The following is a 19,129-nucleotide window of genomic DNA, read 5'->3' on the forward strand; positions in this document are numbered from 1 at the left end:
TGTTGCAATCACATGTAATACCACAGTTCACCTGCAGGAGGCGATCTATATCCACTTTCACAATTCAGCATTTCACAATGAAGTTCAGTGAAATTAAATGATAAGGGGGCCTTCTTACCTTGAGCGTTTTGACAGCCACTGTGAGGTTGTACTTCTTCCACACTCCCACGTACACCTCTCCGTACTGGCCTCCCCCCAGCTTGTGCTTCATGGTGATATCTGTGCGCTCCATCTCCCACTTGTCGTGGATAGGTGACACACCGTACACTGTGGGCTTGTTACATTTGGGTGCGGGGTAGTGCAGGGTGGTGACCAGGCCATCAGCGACAGTGGAGTGATGATGGACCAGCTCGGCCAGGGTGGCAAAACGGCTCTCAGACGTCACATACACCTGAGGGGGGAGGAATAAGGAAAGGATGAGGAGGGAGACAGGATTAATAAATGCTGTCAAAGTCCTCACACCATTTACAGCACACAGCCACACAACTGGAAATTATAATCTTTTATTTAATTTCAATCTACTAAACTCTACCTTTCCATCAGATGCGGTGTTGATCCGGTAGTGGTAGACTCTCCCCTCATAGCGGAGAGAAATGGACAGCTGTCCGGGGCTGCTCTCACTTTCCCGGACCAGGAAACTGCCATTGATGAGAGACGAGAGCAGGTACTCTGCTGCGCTGCGTGACACGGGCCCGTGGTACCAGCTGTGCTTCTCCAGACTGTTGACTGGTGTGATGTAGTTGGAGGGCACCCAACCTTGGCCGTTCTTAGAGCGCACTTCACTCCACTCTCCATTTTGGTTGTAGCCCAGCACACGCAGCTTCTCACCTGGACACAGGAAGGGAAATGTGTCACACTTGATCCCATGGTGATATAATCAGGAGTAGCGTGGACTGGTGGTTAGAAAATTGATACAGTAAAAAAGCCCCATATTCATGCCTTTTATCTCACACATGCTCAAGTGCCCTTTACCAAGAGACTACGGCTGATCACTGCTTGAATAAATTTTGCAAGTCATTTTGAAAAAAGAAAAAGATAAAAATTCTCTGATCATGAGTTTAAAGGGATAGTTCAGATTTTTTGAAGTGGGGTTATATGAGCCACAGTTAGTGTATTGCTTGCTGTAGATGTCGGTCAGCCTGCCCTCAGTTTGGACAAGCAGGAGTCCGATGCGGAAGTTAAACAATATACTGCTGTGGACGGGGGCAGCAACAAAATGTATTTATGCCACCTAAAAATGGTCCTACTTACCAGTTTAAGTGTACACACTATATCTGAAATATTTTCACTGCTTTAACTTGCCATCAGATGATTTCTGATGAGGAACTGAAGCTGTTACATCGCTCTCTTCAAAGCCAGACTCCATGAAGAAAAACAGTGATCTACATCGCTGAACAAAGGAGCTGCTGGTGTACCGCTGCCTTAATCTGCTAGTTTGTTTGTGTTTTTGTGTGACTTTGGTATGTAAAGGGTTAGTTCGGATTCACCGAAGTCACACAAACACAAACAAACCAACAGATCAAGGCAGCGGTAGACCAGCAGATTCTGTTTTCAGCAAGCCAATTTTGTGAATGGAGTCTGGTGGCTTTGACAAGAGCATAGATGGGGAACTGAAGCCGTTTATGGCTTATCCATAGGACGACTGTTTGACTGACAGGTAAGATAGAGAAAATACTCGCGGTATAGCATACATTTAAACTGATGGCAGTGCCCCTGCCGCTTGTCCAAGCTGGGGGCATCCCGACAGACATCTACTGCACGTAATACACTGACTATGGATATATACCCCATACAACCCTACTTCAAAAAATTTGAACTATCCCTTTAAATTTTAAATTCCTTAGAGAGATACAACATATGATGGAATATCTCTTCAGGTCACAAAGTTCATTATCACGCCTTGATAACAAAGTATATAATACAAAGTGCCTCCCATTGAAACTACATCAAAAGCTATGGAACAATGACAGGGTTGGGTGAACTGCATATCTGTCATAGAGGGCTAGGCAAAACCAGGCATGTAGAGACTTGGTCTGTTGTCTCCATCTCCATCTGTCTCTGACGTCAATGCGGGAGACATGAGCAGAGCGGCTGATGTGCTGGAGACATGAGGAAGGGGGGGTCCTAACATCAGTAAAACAAACAACACAGAATGAAGCAGTGATCAGACCTGTTAGTCTGATGTAGGATTGGGGAAAGACAAGGAGGAGGGCAGTGACTTGCCAGCCTGGGGAAGGAGGAGAAAGTATCAGTCTAACTACCTCTGCACTTCTACCACACACCCTCTACACTGCCTTTCTTCCTGTCCACATCCGTCTTTATCTCTCCCACCACTCTGAAGTTTTACACACAAAGTGTCCTTTAACCATGGTCGTCTTTCATCTCTGATGACATGGAATGTTACCTTTCAGTGGGCTTTCAGACCGAAACAGCTGTGTGTGTTAAAACAACACAGGGGCTGCAGTGGGAGTGTGTGTGTTGCTTCAGACACCGGTGAGTAGGGTTGGGAAGTATCTATTTTGTCATACCTTCATACCTTCCTAATATTTCACCAGGGTATACAGTAGATGATGGTATTTGTGTAATACTATCTCAGCCAATTGCAAGTTCGCCAAACAAGAAAGGAAAAAAAAAATTGTAAACCTATGTACACCTGCTGAATTCAAGTTTCTCTCTTTCACCAAACTAAGACTAGCTTAATTACATTTTTAACTCATTGAAAAACACACTTCATCAACAGGAACAACATATAACTCACCAAAACCATCTTGGTTAGTCACTGTTATATAATCACCAACTCTGGTTTGGTGGAAATAAACCCATGTAAGACATCAAGTAATGCTGGCACATGCTGTTTTTTTTCCTGCGACTTTTCTGCTGTTGCTGGATGTCTTTGTACTAGTCCTGTAATGTTATCCCCACCATTCTCACAGTCACCATCTTTCTCAGCTCAGCTGCCTGTTCAATGAGTAGACACTGACCTCTGGAGGCTGGGGCTACACGATACACAAAACAAATCATACTGCAATTATTTTGACAAATATTGGGATTGCAATGAGTCACGATTTTGTACCAAACAAGCATTTTTGCCTTACGCCTGGAATGTGATTTTTAAGCCGGGGCATCTTTGTGGCACCACAACACCTCATTTATAATATTATGACACACTTCATCTTAATCAAAAAAATTGTAGCTCCTGCAATTTGGATATTGCACTTGGCCATATTGTGCTTTCCGAAATACTTCAGTTAATTTTGCAGCATTCTGTGTACTACATATTTTTGACAGTATTAAAAATAATACAGTTGGGATTTCTAAATACCCTGGTAAACTTTAAAACAGTTATACAGCACAAGCCTACTGGTGAGACAAAGAAATTTGATCCAGGAGGTCCAGGTCGTGTAACAAATCAATGCATTTGAAGGCTTGTCGATGCCAATACACTGCACAGCAGTTCTTAATACTCTTAAAAGTAATCACAGCAACAACTATTTTTTTCCTTTCATTGCGAGTTAAACAGCAGAAATAAGCCATTGAAATTAAAGAAGTTAACCACCATTTCATGCAGAGCTGGAATTGATCTGAATGCAGCTTCAGGCTATCATGACGATGGATGCACAATGCCTTAAACTGTGAGAAATAGCAGACATTTAACTACAGTAAGTCTAGTCAGTACAACAACCATGGCTCACTCACTTGTAACCACTGACCAAAGCTGCAGGTCTAGCCTTTAAAGCTAGACACTGCGCTCGCAATCCACTGAACTACATTAAACAGAGATGGTTATCCACATCCAGCCCACCAATCCACCAGTCTCCTCTGTGTCTGTCCTCTGTGTCTGTAAGTTTTGTGGGAGTGGAAACACTGACTGCCTCCCTGCCTCACACTGGGAGCCATGTGTGCCTGAAGCCGGGCTCTGGTCTGGCCTAGCCTGGTTTGACCTGGCACAGACAAGAGACAAAGATTAGCCCCAGACATGGGTCTGCTAAGTCCCTCTCTCTGATCAGCCTCTGCCCCGCTGTGCTCATCCACCTGTTATTATTACAGTTGAAAGTATTCCATATTAGCGCAGCATTAGAGGCATGCTGAGGGTGTTTCCATGTGACAGAGCAAAGAGCGGGACAGATAGGAAAAGTGCAGTGGAGCCCGGGAGTGCACATGTGCTCGCATGTGGGCAGGAATCTCAGATTCACTCCATGAGTCAGGGTCTAAACATCATTTCCATCCCAGGCAGCTGCTGTGGAAGTCTTAAAACGATGGATAATTAACACACTCTGCCACGTTTAATGCTTTAAATCGGTTGGGTACACAAGCCTGGCTGTCTATGGATAATATTATGAGTGTATTTTAAGCTCATTGCTCGGGGGAGAGCTGGTTGACCGGTTAACTGCTGCTGGTTGACAAAGAGGAGGTTTGGATTGAGGAGTGTGTGTGTGTGTAATGGAGAGAGGAGTAAGAAATAGTGACGAGATTAAGACACAGGACAAGTATCGCTGGTATTTCTGTCATGCTGTCTGCACAGGTCTCAGATAACATTTTCTTGTTACAAACTAATATTATTTTTCAGCGTCTGGACTAGTGGATGACAAAACATAAAAACGTTAAGCTCACAGGTGGTGTAAAAGAATAACAGGTGACGTGGGGTGTGTGGGTGGGTGACGAGGAAAGCTATAGGCTAAGGGTCACATACCAGCTGATGTCACGACAGCAAAATTATAGGGACGGTTGGGAAAGCTCCTTTGACACACAACATTCCTCTGCCATAAGTACACTTTTACTCATCAAATATCCTTTCTAAGAGTTGATGACCTGCCAATCACAGGCACTGCCTCGAGGATATTACTGGTGACTCCTTGCTGCGTTATGTAAGGTAATCCCTCAGTCCTGTAGCAACCAATGTCAACAGTGTTGCCTAGAGGGCGTGGTTGAGAATGATCGATGACATGTAGAAATCTGTACAGGGACTAACATCACGTAGCAAGTGATGATGCATGAGGGACAAGTCTTTCAAGACTTGTTTCAGCATATGACATGACGAAATGGTTTTTGTGAGACCAGAATTTTAAGTCTTGAGGCAAAGAACACCAACATAGTGAGTTATTGCAATCACTTTAAGGTGACTCAGAAAAAGAAATGACAATACCGCTGCATTGTTTACCTTTAGTGATGCTTAGCGTGTTGTCTCCGCTGGCGACAAAGTCATAAAGTGCAACGAACAGGTTAGGGTCGCTCTCAGCCGCCCCCAGTAGGTTCTCCTTGGAGCTCCAGCGTACCGCCTCCGTCAGCGCTGCAGAGTCCAGGCCGAATGGCCGGTGAAGAGCTTCTGAAGGAAAACAGGGAGCAAGGGTCAGGGAGAGAGGAGGTAAACTATTAGACTGGTGAAACAAAATGTGACTGAGAATGCAATATCATTTACACGGGCAAAATCATAGCCATAATCACAGACAGGAAATAATGTGGAGTATACAGTCGAACACATCAAAATCCCAGCAAGTTTTGTGTCTAATAATCACCCTCGCCACGAACAGATAACAAAAGCAGTCCTATTCCAATACTGTCTTGAGGCACAAAGTATTTTGTAAGCAGGGTAGCCGAGATGCAAGACTGATGTCCTCTAACCAAATGATACAGACTGAATTCTCCATAATCCTAAAAGTCCATTTCACAGGTAGTCTACCTGTCTGTCCAGGTTTCCCCTGTCTGAGCCCTGTGTGAAGACGATCGCTACCCAGAGCAGCCCACTCGTCGTCAAAACTGCTGCTTGCCTGCAGGCACCTCAAAAGCATCACTTTAACCAATCCACTCTCTGAAGAACACTGTTACTGCTGGCTACACACAGAGGCCTGTCGTGTCTAGCCCGAGTCAGGTATGATTTGAGGTGGGAGTGTTTTCGTAGGTGTGTATATACGGTGAGCAACGGGGTGGAGCTATGACACCGGGGTTGGAAAGACTCTCTGTACAAGATACAGTGATTACCATAGCTACCTAACACACATCCACAGCCACACAATGATGATCTAGTACATGTGAGCCTACACACACTACACTCAACAGCTGCTGCCAAAGTCACTGCATGTCTGGACAGCTGCTGAGCGAGTGGAAGAGAAGAGTGGTGAAATGGAGGGACGGAGAATGGAGACAAAGTACTGTAATAAAAGCAACTTTTAAAATGGAAAAGCTCTTACTACGTAGCATGTTTTTTCTTGCTTCAAAAGAAGGTGAAAGCAGTGACTCAAACATTAACCTAGTGATGACTTATTTGTATGTAGACTGTTTCCTTTAGTGTATACTCACCTGAAAATATATCTACATAGGGTGCAAATCCTTATTCATGTTTCTACAGTAACCCAGAATGGACAAACCGAACACTGGCTCTAGATAAGCCACTCATGTTTTTTGCAATGGCCACCGTAGTTAGCAGCCCCTCTGCGACGAGCCAAACAGTGTTGGAAAAACACTGATTTTAACGTGACACTGCTTTATTCAGTGTTTTTACCGGTTTAAATTACCTGATCTTTTGTTTTTTTTGGAGAGGAAGGGACCTCTGTGGATGGTTTAGCTCACAGCAAAAACCTCCTGAACAATGAGCACTGAAGGGATCCTAACTGGGAGATCACACTTGGCACATGGGAGACATTCCAGCTGGTTGCAATCTGCAATACTCAATGCTAGATGCCACCGAATCCTACACAGTGCTCCTTTAAATGTACACACAATTTAGTGTAATCCAAAACAACAGCCTATAATGGTGTTCTGTTTTTGTTGAGACTGTAAGAGAGGTGTTCCTATCACTCTATGGTTGTTTTGGGGGCTGTAGTTCAAGGAATAGTAGCATACCGAGTGGTTATATTCTGTCCATGTGAGCACAGTATTTAACTGAGAAACCAATCCAGACCCCAAAATAATGTCAAAATCATAAACAGTGCTGCATTATTTTTAAACAGCAGCTATATGATTTCTACAGTCCAAAATAAAGCGTGGACTAGCAGTGAACTTCATCAGCACAGGCTTGTCATTATTTCTTTATAACAGTTTGGTCTTGAATCCCATGCACTGAATTTTATTTCAGTCAAAATGCAACCAAACAGTTAAAAAAAGTCTAAGATTAAGAAAATAATCACATGTCTATGATTTAGAGAACAGAAAGAGACAGCAAGGCATTTATGAGGAGAGCTAAAGGTCGTCTTCCGGTTTTCAACATCTGCTTGTCACAACACGCTACCACCTCCACATTCAGGCAACGGTTCACCAAAGAACTAGTTGATTCAGACGGTTTCTTTCCTTTAGAGCAGAAGAAACTAAATTTGAGACAGCATGACCGGAAATTTTGTTTCATAATGATGTAGATATATGTCGTAGGTTTAGCAATAGAACAGCTAACCAAACAACAAATGAAAAAGTCATGGAAGCAAAGCTAAAAGGAAACTGATGTAAAACCATGACTGCAATGAACAAAAACTCACTCAGCTAATGTGTGAACAATCACACACAACTCAGAGGTTAACATTTCAGTCAAATATAGCTTTTAATTTGAGAATTGAGAATGCAAGCTTGATAAATGTTAGATGCCAGACCACTCTGTATCATCAGACCATAGTGAGTGAGTCACTGAGAATAATGTAGGCTTTTCACTCTAAGCTTTCGAGACACTCTCTGTGGTTTAACCATGTTAAATACTTCAGTTTTCCTTAGACCACGTTAGGTTGGCCCATGCAAACTCCAAGTATTGAGTGAAATCTGTGTGTCAGTGCTCTAATCTTGCAAAGTTGGCAGAAATTCATCAAGAAATTAAGCATTATCCACTGTTAGTCTACACCATGTGGCAGGCACATGCCATGCATGCGGTTGAGAGCACAGAGATTTTCTGAGTTGTGTTCAAATCAGCACTCGATATCTTTCTCCCTTGCCAAACAGTTTAGCTATGTATTGTCCAGTCTGTCTCCAAATCTACACACAAAGCTTGCCCACCTTTGTTCTGGACCAGCATGCACTGCAGCGCGGCACTGGCCGTGACCTGGCTTAGCCACAGCTCCCAGTACATCTTCTCCCCTGGTCTGGTCAGCCACCAGTCCCAGTATCCAAAGAAACACGGTGGTTTCCTTGATCCGCTGTGCTGACTCTGAACAGTTGTTTTAAATCCTGACTGTGTCTATGTAGACTGAAAAGCACAAGTGTACATTCTCCTGGAGCATGAGCTACTCCTCTAAACCATCTCCTTCGCCGCGGGAGCGCAAATGCTGTGCGCGAAGCAATCAGGGAGAGATGGAGAACCCCCAGACAAAGTATTTACCCACGCTGTCCTTGAATCAAACCACCTAAACTTCTGAAGTTACAGTAGTGACTAGCAGCCTCCTGCTGGGAACTCCCTACGAGCTTTGATGTGGCCTAGGGGAGTCAAGATTTCCAAGGTCCATCTGGAGAGCACAGACATCCATGACTGATGTGCTCTGCGGTTTAACGCACTGTAAGGGATGGCAAAACGTGGCAGAGGGGGGAGCGAGGAAAGCGTGTGGTAAAGGGGGGGCATGTATATACAGAGGTTGGGGGGCAGGGCAGGGTGTATGGTATGGAGGAAAGTTGAATGTGACATGTGTGCATGTGTGTGTATAATGTGTGGTGTGGGAGTGTGTGAGGCCTGTACCAGCACTGTGCCCAACGGCAGATGGCTGGTCTTGTTGCCCTCGAGGAGGGGAGGGGGGGGTCCTATTGACCCACGCTTTTCTTCTGTGTGTATGTGTAAATGTGCATGACTGCAACTGCTGTGGCCAGGCTGAGCCAACTGTCAGACCTGCTCTTCTTACATAGCGACATATCACATCACTCTTGTCAGGAATGTTTTTAATGAAATAGTGATATTACGCCACACATTTGTCAAAGATCTCCATTCGAGGAATCGTTATTCCAGTCATCCGAGACAAACAGTAGGACACAAAACTCAATCACTGATTAGTCACGCACTCCAAGGCGCAAATCAAATAAACTAATTACCTAAAATTGTTTTCTCAGCATGATCCAGATTCATTAAGTCGATCATATTTCTTAAATGGCTTCTAAATCCTTCTTATGCCAGACAAAAAGCAAGATGCTGTTCCACTTGGCTGAGTACAAACCTCATGTGCTGGAGTGTTTGATTGAAGGAGCAGTTGGTCTGCGTGGGGTATGTCGTGTGCCCGTCCGGGTGCCTCAATGTGTGTGTGTGCTGTGAAGTGTAGCACATGTGCGTTCTGAAGAAACGACGGCTTTGTGTTGAGCAGAGCAGAAAGGGTATTTGCAAGACTGAGGGGCATGCCAAGCCTGCGCCCCCTCAGACAGCTGGGACAGAGGTGACCCTGGTCCTGAGGCACTCATATGCACACACACATAACACGTAGAGACACATCAATGGTGGGACTATCTCCTTGGCTGTCCCCCACAACCCTGCTGCTTCCCCTGCAGCTGTTTGTGTGAGAGACTGTGCCTCCATGTGTCTATAAAGCTTTCACTTCACAAACCCACCACTTTGTGCCAAAGTATTAAACAGCACAATAACGTCACTCACACAGCCAAATCAAAAACAATACAGCTCGTATCTGGAGCCCATGACCAGCGAGGTAAGGGTGTATTTTTAGCAGCTGGAGAACAAAACATAGCAGCATGACATCCAGAAATAACTCTGCAGAGCACATAGTGATGGTGGTGCGGAGATAGACGGCTGGCTGCCTGCAGGAAGCCCTGACTAAATCCTGAGACAATACCGCAGATGAGACCCACGTACACAAGACATTACATAAGCTTATAGGACAGGCGAGATCAGCTCCTGTGGCAGGCTCAGACAGAAAAGTTGAACAATACAGGAGAGTCATAGATATCGACAGAAAAGGAGGGTTGGAGCCAGAAAGACTGGGTTACAGTAATGTAGTGTATATAATCTCGAACCAGCATCTGTCTTCTGATATTTACTGATTAATTGAACAGCTCTTTTTTTGGTTCAAAATGTCTCATTAACACAAAAACATGGACATACCGTTTGCAATACCACCAAAGGAGATTTTAAATAAAATTCCAATGTCAGGCAAAGGCAAGTACTTATGTCAAGTCAAGCATATTAAAGTGATAGTTTGCATCTTTAAAATAGGGTTGTATAGGGTACTTATCCATCGTCATTGTATCACATACAGTACCTGTCAAATGGGACACCTCTAGTTTGGAGAAGCAGTACCGCCATGGAAGCTAAGCAATGTACAGCTGTTGATGGGGTCAGCAGCAAATCGTATTTTATCCAACTTAAAACAGTACCACCTAAAAAAATCATTAACAATGTAAGTGTATGGTATATTTTAGTATATTTTCAGCGCTTGACCTTGACACAGACAGCCCTTTGTGTTGGGGATGCTATCACCACTTCAGTTCCCCGTCTATCCTCTCGCCAAAGACACCAGACTCCTTTTACAAAACAGTAATTTTACTTCACAGAACATGGGAGCTGCTGGTCCACTGACTGATAGAGGCAGCAATAAGACCAGCAGCTTCTGTGTTCAGTGGTGTTAAAACACTGTTCTTCCTCGATGGAGTCTAGCTTTGAAGAGAGAGTTCCAACGGCTTCAATTTCCCGGCAACGTAAAGCAGTGAAAATATTCTAAATATAGTGTACACTTAAACTGAAACTGATTTTTTAAGCAACTAAAATATGTTTTTCTGCTGTCCCTGTCCACGACAGTACGTTGCTTAGCTTCTGTGGCCTGCCTGCTTCTCCAAACCGGGGCCGCGCTGACCGCCATCTACTGTACGTAATACACCGACTATGGATACGTACCTCATCCAACCCCACTTCAAAAGATCTGGACTATCTCTGTAATGTAGCAGCTCCTAATTACTCTATGTCTGATGGCTTGTGGCTTTACAGTCTGGACATCTTAAGACACCCTCTAACTTCTGAATCAGAGAAGCAAAAACTCCACTTAAAATCTAAGGGGAAAAAATAGGAGAAACTTAAGGAAGACCAACAAGCATCTTCCTGGGCACAAATACAAATGGTGACACATGGGCTGAGTAGCCTAGAATATATTTTATGTCTATGTTTTGTAGACCAAAACATAAGCCAAACACTATCGTTCATTAAGTAATTAACATACAAATGAATTATGAAATTAATCAGTAGTTGCAGCCCTACATAATATTCAACCAGGAAAAACAAGGTATCAATGCTAGACCAATAACTGTGAAGTAAATACAAGAGCTTGAAACAGACAACAATAAACAGAGGGCTGCCGCATCAGGGCTGAGATGCCAGCCAATCAAATAAACACAGCAATACTTTTTTTCATTTTTAATACCATATTCAAAATCACCACCAATCCATGTGCAACACAATTTATGTTGAAAATATTGAGCTTTTTGGCATCTATCTACAGTTTGAGAGGCAGTCCATAGCTGGAGAGGAGAGGAGAGTCAGTTGTTGTTCATGAGGACTGGACAAAGGACAATAGCCTCATTAATGCTACATCACAAGTGTGTGTGTGTGTGTGTGTGTGTGTGTGTGTGTGTGTCTGTGTCTGTGTGTGTGTGTGTGTGTGTGTGTGTGTGTCTGTGTGTGTTTACTTGCTCCCTTGTTTATGAGAAATTAAAATTCATCATGTGAAAACACAACACTTCTGTTGGTTAATATCAGCCTAAGACACTCCACCAGTTCATCAACTGGTGTGTAGTTCTCACTTCTCACATACATGTATGCACTCGTCTGATGCCTTCAGTCCACGCACGTCCACACTGGCAGATTTGGATGTCTCCCTCAATCACTCAATCAGACCCCCACCTTTAGCACATCCTGTTGTTGCAAACCTCGCTGAGTAAGTAATTACACATGCACATACAGGCCGGCCGCTACCGGGAAGGCCTGTGAATGTTCTCTATTGAGCTCAGCCACCAAGTCGGCGGTCTACATAGAGATACATCAATTAGGGAGTGGACAAACACTAGCCTGGGCCTTAGGGCCAGTGGATCATCCTGGAATGGAGAAGAATAGAGTCCTAACCCACGGCTCACCCTGCCCTGCCCCTTTCAGGGCTTGTTATGGGTTAATAATGGGCTCTAAGTGCTCCCTTCTAGGTGTGCTGGCAACAAAGCTAAGTGCTTCTTTATGTGACAGCGGAGAGGATGGGTGGCATATGATGACTCGAAACAAACTCCTCGTCCAAACTAGACCGGCCTGCTTCATATATAGCACAAATATGGCAGATGCAGCTTGACCTGCTTAAGTCAATTATATATATTCTAAATGAACTGCATGTTAATACAAACACAATTAAGAGTTAACCTGAAGTCACCAAGGTTCTCTGACCTGTCTGGGGCAGACTACACGCTGTCTGGGCTTAAAAACATTATTCAGTCCTCGTGATGTAAAATTTAAAAAAGCTAAAACATGCCTTTGGATTGTTAACAAGCATTTCTACTTTAGCCTCGCTAAAAAAGAGAGCGTGTTCCTTTGTCCAGCAGAAGTCATAAATTCACACAAAGTCCACTGAATGGAAATCTTAAACTGACATGACTACAACTGGTGTCAGAGCTCTGTTCTCACTGCAGATCTGCCTGCTCTTGTCCAACTTATTGTGCAATGTATGTGGGTGATGTAAACTGTCTGGCCTGGGTGTGTGTTTATATTCTCAACTCCTCACAGGTAGAAAGGTGTGTTCATCACAGCACATCTCTCCAAAGCTTTAAAAAGTACATTCTCTTTGCTGCCTCCTTCTTTTTTTGTCATGGCGAGGGTTTACAGAAGCACCCGAGGACTAATCTTAATGTCTGAACAGCTAATCTATGTGTGGTATGGTTAAGCTGTGATAGGGTGTAGCTTTAAGCTGCTTTACAATGATGCAATTTAATGAACTGACCAAAGCCAGAAGGGAAGATTTTACTTTCCCTGCACTCTCAATCAGATAGCAGAGATGCCTCAGGCTGCTAAACCAGCCCAGGTGAGCATCCACATTCAACATATAAGCCATGCCATGCCTCACTTTTATGGCTTCCCTTCTCATATTAATCAAACTACAACATTATTAGCTGAATGCAATGATAATACATACCTTGACAATGGAGCAGCCTTTGCAATGAATTACCTGAGACTAAAAAGTCCCCTGCAATCTTTCACTGAGCCATGTCAAATCAACAACTTGTAGCAGTCTCTTTTCAGAATAATCACATGCCATCAGTCAGACAGGATATTTGAGGACAGCAGTGCCGCAGAGTGCCCATATTAAGGATTTCTGACTGACTGGTCAGCTGGTGGGCGATTACACTGAAGGAGTAGGACATATTGGATAATCCTCAGAAAGAGCTGCACCACAACTTCCCTCACAAGGACAGACAGAAAGACAGTGTGTGTGAGAATGTGTATGCATGTGTGGGTGTTTACTGTAAGTGTGCGCAAGTGTGCATTTCTAGCCAAGTCCCCAGCCTGCAACCCAGAAGATAAGCAGCAGTGATAATGCCAGCTACAGAGGACTGATCCTGGAAGCGAATCAATGCTCAGCAGACTTGGCACAGGGACTGTCCCCCTTTTCCTACCCCATATCTAATTTTTTCCCTGCTACACCATTGCAGCTTAAAAGTGAAAACTGCGATTTAACCAGGAGCCACTACAACAATTTGGCTAGACCTCTGCGCAAGTTTAAAACATTTGGTGTTTCTAAGCTGACAGACGCAAGGGATGGTTTCACCATCTGCACAGCCAATCACTCACTGTTCTGATTAATCCTCACTCTTTAATGATATAAGCTGCAGAGAGCCGAGGCCAAGGAATAGAAACTAGGACTGTGGTTTTGGGAACTACAGCGGGTTGACTGGTAGCAGATGCAAAGGCTCAAGGCTACAACTGGGAGTTTGGGCACAGAAGCATGCAGTCACAATGACACAAAAAACTTTGTGGAGGAAAAAAAACACTCAGCTCAGTTAAACTTTTTTAAATCTTCAGTAAATATTTGTTTAGTTTCTCGAAATATGATAAATTAGATAAACTAATTGTATTTCAGTGTGGTAAAACTGGATTATGGCACATTCTGTTGTGAAGCATTATGAATTAATTAGTGTTTTTAATGGGATAACTCTTCTTAAATAGATTTGGGAAGAAGCCTGCAACAGCCTGAGCGAGCAGAGACAAGGGTTACAGACAGGCAGAGCTGGTCAACTGCAGGGACTAACAGCACAGGCTCAGCTGCTAGTCGTACTACAGAGCAGGCGTGGGATGAGGACGAAGGCACGGAGAGGCATACATTATTTAACACACAACCATTACAGAGTGCACAATGGTACATGCACGTCTTCAGACATAAACCATGTTTGATTGTGTTAAAATGATTTGCACAGGAACACTATGCTTCAGACACATCCACTAAACACACTTAATCCCAGCTCTCAGACAATCAGACTCATCAGTTTTGCCCTAATTTCTTGCCAGTTTCAACCAGAGGAGGTGTGGCCATGGCTCCTCCTAGTGGTTAATGGCAGCCACTAGGACTGACTGACTAGTTTTTATCAACAAATCATCTATACTCCAGGATATTATCTTTCAAAGCCTATTATAATCTCACCCATAGCTGCTGGAGTGTCTCAAACTTGATTTTCCCCAGATATTACAGTGGCTGCTGTGTGACTTATCCCGGTTGTTGGGGGTTTAGCACATAGAGTCCACAGAAAAGTGGATTTGTCTCTAATCTAATTTCACCCGTGATGCAAATCAGCTTACGTCTTTGGATCCTGGATCCAGGCATCTCTCTTCTCCTCTGGGCAGCTTAAACAGTGCCGCACTTTAGGTACAGCCGGCTCTACATTCACTATCAGCACTGCTGCCAAAAAAAAATTCCAATCCACTCATCTGCCCCAATTTCTATGATCTGTTTGGAGTAAAAATAGATTAGCCTACTGCTTTGTTGATTTTATAAAAAATAACACAGTCAATGCACCAATCGCTTCGATTCCTCCAGATTTTTCTTGCAAATAAAAGATGTGAAAGTGACTAATACTGAAAAGCAATAAGCTGCAATGCAACCTTTTTTAAGCAGATTCACCCCTCTGTGTCAGTTCAAAGGACTCTCCCCACTGCAGTGTGTATCAGATGAACCCACTGCAGAGATAGAGATCCCTGAACTCCTGACAAGGCTAAAGGGCTGGAACTGTCGATATGTTGCAGCCACTGATTCACCAATACTGCCCTTCAACCAATTCTCATAGAGGTGGCTGTCTGGCCATCTCCCCTTGAATCAGCACAGAGGCGGTCTGCTCCCTGTCTGTCCTTGTTTAGCTCAGTGTTTTATAGCTGGCCTGTCTGTCCAGTGGGGTAAACATCGTCTTGTCGGGAGACAGGGATGCTCAATTAGTGATGTGCTGCAGAGAACTGCTGCACACCTGAGCAGGGTACAGGAGCTGACTCGCCTTGTCTAAAGTGAAGAACAAGAAAGACACTGATGTTGAAAAATTTCACCTCTACCGAGGAGAGAAACATGAAAGGAAAGGGAAGGTAGGGGCCACTGGGCCAGGCATATTAACAGCCAATTTACATCAACAGCCTCCAGCCTCGCGTTTATCCCCCTAAAATGACTCAGTGGTTTCAGGCATACTGATAGAAACTCTAGTGGAAGCATGTGCACCATATGACACCCACAGATACTCACTAAAAAGGCAGCGACACACAGGCATGAGTTCAACAGACAAAAATGCATTCCTCATAGACTGGCACCTTTCAATTATATCCTGGGAGGGCATCATTTACCCTCTGAAGTGTGCTAGTCTGTTATAAAGTGGTATGAAGCTAGATTAATAAAACCACTTCAACATGTTGATCTTCAGTCGGGAAGACTCTGGAGCCATTCTGCCTAAGAAAACAGATATAGATACTAAAACATACATGAACACCGAATTAGATCATCAGTCAAACAAACACATTATCCGACTTGTTGACTCACAACGATATTATCTGTTCCTGTACTTCCTTTTGCTGCCGTGGCACTTTAACTTCCCTGCATGGGATCAATAAAGTTTATCTTATCTTAACTTCCTCTTGACGAGACCTGGTCACATGATGTCATTGTCAGATTCACAGAAATCAAATCCGGCTGCCTCATCAGTTTAGTCAATGCTGTTGAAAAGATTCATCAAACAAAAGAAAAGTGGTTGATTCTATTGAGTAATTTATCCCATAAATGACTGGGGATGACTATGAATTCTAGGGGCTGCTTGCTTGTATATTTTGTTGTCATATATCATACAGTACATTACGAAAAAATATCACGCTTGTTTTGTGGCTTCTGGTCATACTAAATTAGCATGTGCAGCACATCAATATGGGCTTGTAACTTGTGAGTATTTTGATTTTTGTTTTCAATTTCACAAACTAAATGAAGTACTTTACAAAAAATAACTAAATGACAAATAATTACAATATTTTTTTATTTATCCTTAACGAAAACTGACATTCTTACAACCAAAATAGCCTCCTTAAAAGAACAAGTCCACATTTCAACCACAAAGATGTCCAAGTCAATGCTGCATCATTATCATATAAATAGACAACCAGAAAAAAGACACTTTGATAGTCAGTGTAGGACAGAGTGCACAGTCCCAAGCTTCCTTGCTTAAGAGTCTTTGTTCTATTATTGTGTACTTTGAAGAGTAGCAGTCTCTCTGCAGAGCGGCTGTGTGACTGCATCCTGGCTGCTATAAAAAGGCCACTCCTGCCCCAACATCGCAGAGAACAGAGCAGTGCCGACACTGAGTGGTGCTGCACTTAGTAGGTCTGTCTGTCTGTGTATGTACTTCACGGTGAGGAGGGTTACTTTTAAGATGCGCAAGCCAGGAACTGGAAATGCGTTCCATTCCCAAAAGCTTGCGTTTTCTGTGTGTCCTTGTGGACGTTGGGCCGTGGAAATCAGCGGAAACTGGGAAAGTTACGCCAGTAGTTTTACATCTATGCAGCACATGTGAAGTGACCATCCATTGGAGGACACATAGGAGTGAGAAGCAACGCCAGCTCCAGGTGGACAGACATCAAACATCTAACAAAGTTTACACTAACAATGTGCAATCAAGTTGAGTAGAGGATGTCACAAACACACTGGAGTATTAAGAAAAGCCCTACATAAATAAAAAGCATAAAGTTAATTATGATGATGATGATATTACGCACGCCACCAAGTAGGCATCCTGTCACCACCATTACTCATAACCCAGGATGAGCCACTACGAGACCCTGCCTGAAGGGAAACGGCTAGGAGGAAGGAGGCAGACCATCAAGGGCATGGAGGAGTTACTGCTGGGATACTTCTTCACAGTTCAAATAGGAGATACTGTAGATCAGCACTGTTCTCCATGACTAACAGAGCAGATAACAATATCAGTGCATAGCTGTTGCTCAGATGCAGGAACACGGGTGAGGGGAGGTGCTGCCACACTTCTGTATTGTGGCTTTTTATACATGACTGTTAACCCACACTAGTCATGCAACACACCAGTTACCTCATGAATGCACTGATCACATGAAAGACAGTAGGATATTAAATTATAATCACATAGGAGTAGCTTTAAACGTGCATGTTTGCATGAGTGCAACCATACAATGACAGAAGGTGACTTAAATAATTCACATGCATTTCCCACTGGATCAAACTGTACAGTCAGCTTGCTGAGTGAGTTGTAACCGTAGACATTATCAGACAGAGGATGTAAGTGAGCATGTGAAAACCACTAGGTATTGTAATGTGAGCCTGTGGTAGCTACTATAGTGAGTTAATGGGGTGGAATTGCTACACAACCTCCGGAGGCAACAATCACTGTTTACCAAAGCAAGTATCTCACAAAAGGGGCCTTAGAGGAAAACATAACCAGCTAACCTCCAGTCATGACCCCTGAGGCTGAGCACAGAGGACTCTTCCTCTTTTCAGAAACATTGGCTCTCCTTTAGGGAACATTAGATCACATGCAGCACATGCAACACACTGCTTTATCTGTGTCAGATCTGAGCACTTTAGTTGCCCATTCTCTGACTAAACAGCATCCTGTCTGTATACACAGACAATGGGTAAATTAACAGTCACACAGTAAAATGGATGAGACATGGAAAGCTAAGGTTGGTTGGCATGGCTATTTCCGCTAACGCTTCGTTGTCAAACTAGCATGGACTCGGCTAGCAAACGCTAATGAGCAGCAAACAAATATCAAAGTATTCACCGTCACCCACACATCCGTTATTAACATGGCTCTCTTGTTACCTGAATGCTGTGTGAAAATATTGATCCCTGGGTCGGGCACGTTGACTGCAGCAGCCCTGCCTGGCGGTGTCCCGGTGCTACTGCCGGGTTCTCGGGGTCTCCTCCCGGCGCCGCTCCCCCGGTTCCCCTTCCCTTGGTGCGGTTGGGACGCGTGGGGCTGTGGTGGCTGGAGTCCGGTCGATGTGCTCTCACCGACGCGGCCTACCTGCTGTCCCATCCCGGTAGTTTGGTGTAAGGACGTCTGGGACGAAGCAAGCAAACCCCCCGTGCACCTCTGGTTCACATTCCCCCAAGCTGGAGCGGCCTGGCCCGAATAGTCTTCCTCAATCCCCTCCCCGCTCTTCTTCGCCGAGCTAACGTTAACTAGCCCGTATTAGCTCGCTCGGCTAGCCCGTTAGCTAACGTTAGCAGCTATCAGTGAAACCCACCCACCCTGACTTTAACAATAAAACCCCAACCCCGGCGTGTGACAGCTATTGTCTCTATTCCGGTGATCCAGATGGTGTCCGAGCAGAAATTAACGGTACCTGGCGAGAGAGATTCGGTCAAATCCGGAGCTTTTCAGAATCGTTTTGCCGTTGTCCGGCCGCTACGCGCCCCCTCTGACGCCGCCATCTTTACCGCAGAATAGGAGATGTGTTGCACAAGGCGGGGGGTTCGCCGCGATCCCCTGTCACCGTGATCCTCCACCTCTCCAGCACCAACACCAACCGGGTCCCAACAATCTCGGGCACCAGACCCAGCGGGTGGTGGGCCGAGGTGGGCTGTCTGATCCCGGCGTCCTTGAGAGAAATGCCGAAAAGCTTAAAACACCACTATCAGCTATTGTTTGTCAGGCAAATGCAGAGTGTTGAATGCAGTGAGTGCTTCAGGTTAATTGAAATTCTCTGCACTAA

At 44.3% G+C, this 19,129-nt stretch overlaps 1 protein-coding gene across 4 annotated transcripts in view; it reads right to left on the minus strand.

The window, feature by feature from the left end:
- abl2 (c-abl oncogene 2, non-receptor tyrosine kinase) overlaps positions 1 to 18,991 on the minus strand; it is a 30,559-nt gene extending 11,568 nt beyond the window's left edge. The window contains exons 1-4 of one of the 4 annotated variants that reach the window (XM_033622165.2): positions 18,234 to 18,991; positions 5,159 to 5,320; positions 533 to 828; positions 119 to 391 (exon numbers count right to left, since the gene is read on the minus strand). In XM_033622165.2, coding sequence (XP_033478056.1) covers positions 119 to 391; positions 533 to 828; positions 5,159 to 5,320; positions 18,234 to 18,450 — 948 coding nt within the window. In that variant the 5' untranslated portion in view covers positions 18,451 to 18,991. Of the gene's footprint in view, positions 1 to 118; positions 392 to 532; positions 829 to 5,158; positions 5,324 to 5,677; positions 5,877 to 18,233 lie in introns of those variants that run through there. The other 3 variants (XM_033622164.2, XM_033622167.2, XM_033622166.2) reach the window with 3 other exon arrangements.
- Positions 18,992 to 19,129: the final 138 nt, after the last annotated feature.

The sequence above is a fragment of the Epinephelus lanceolatus genome, chromosome 6 (assembly GCF_041903045.1).
Source record: "Epinephelus lanceolatus isolate andai-2023 chromosome 6, ASM4190304v1, whole genome shotgun sequence".
In the NCBI taxonomy this organism is placed as follows: Eukaryota; Metazoa; Chordata; class Actinopteri; order Perciformes; family Serranidae; genus Epinephelus; species Epinephelus lanceolatus.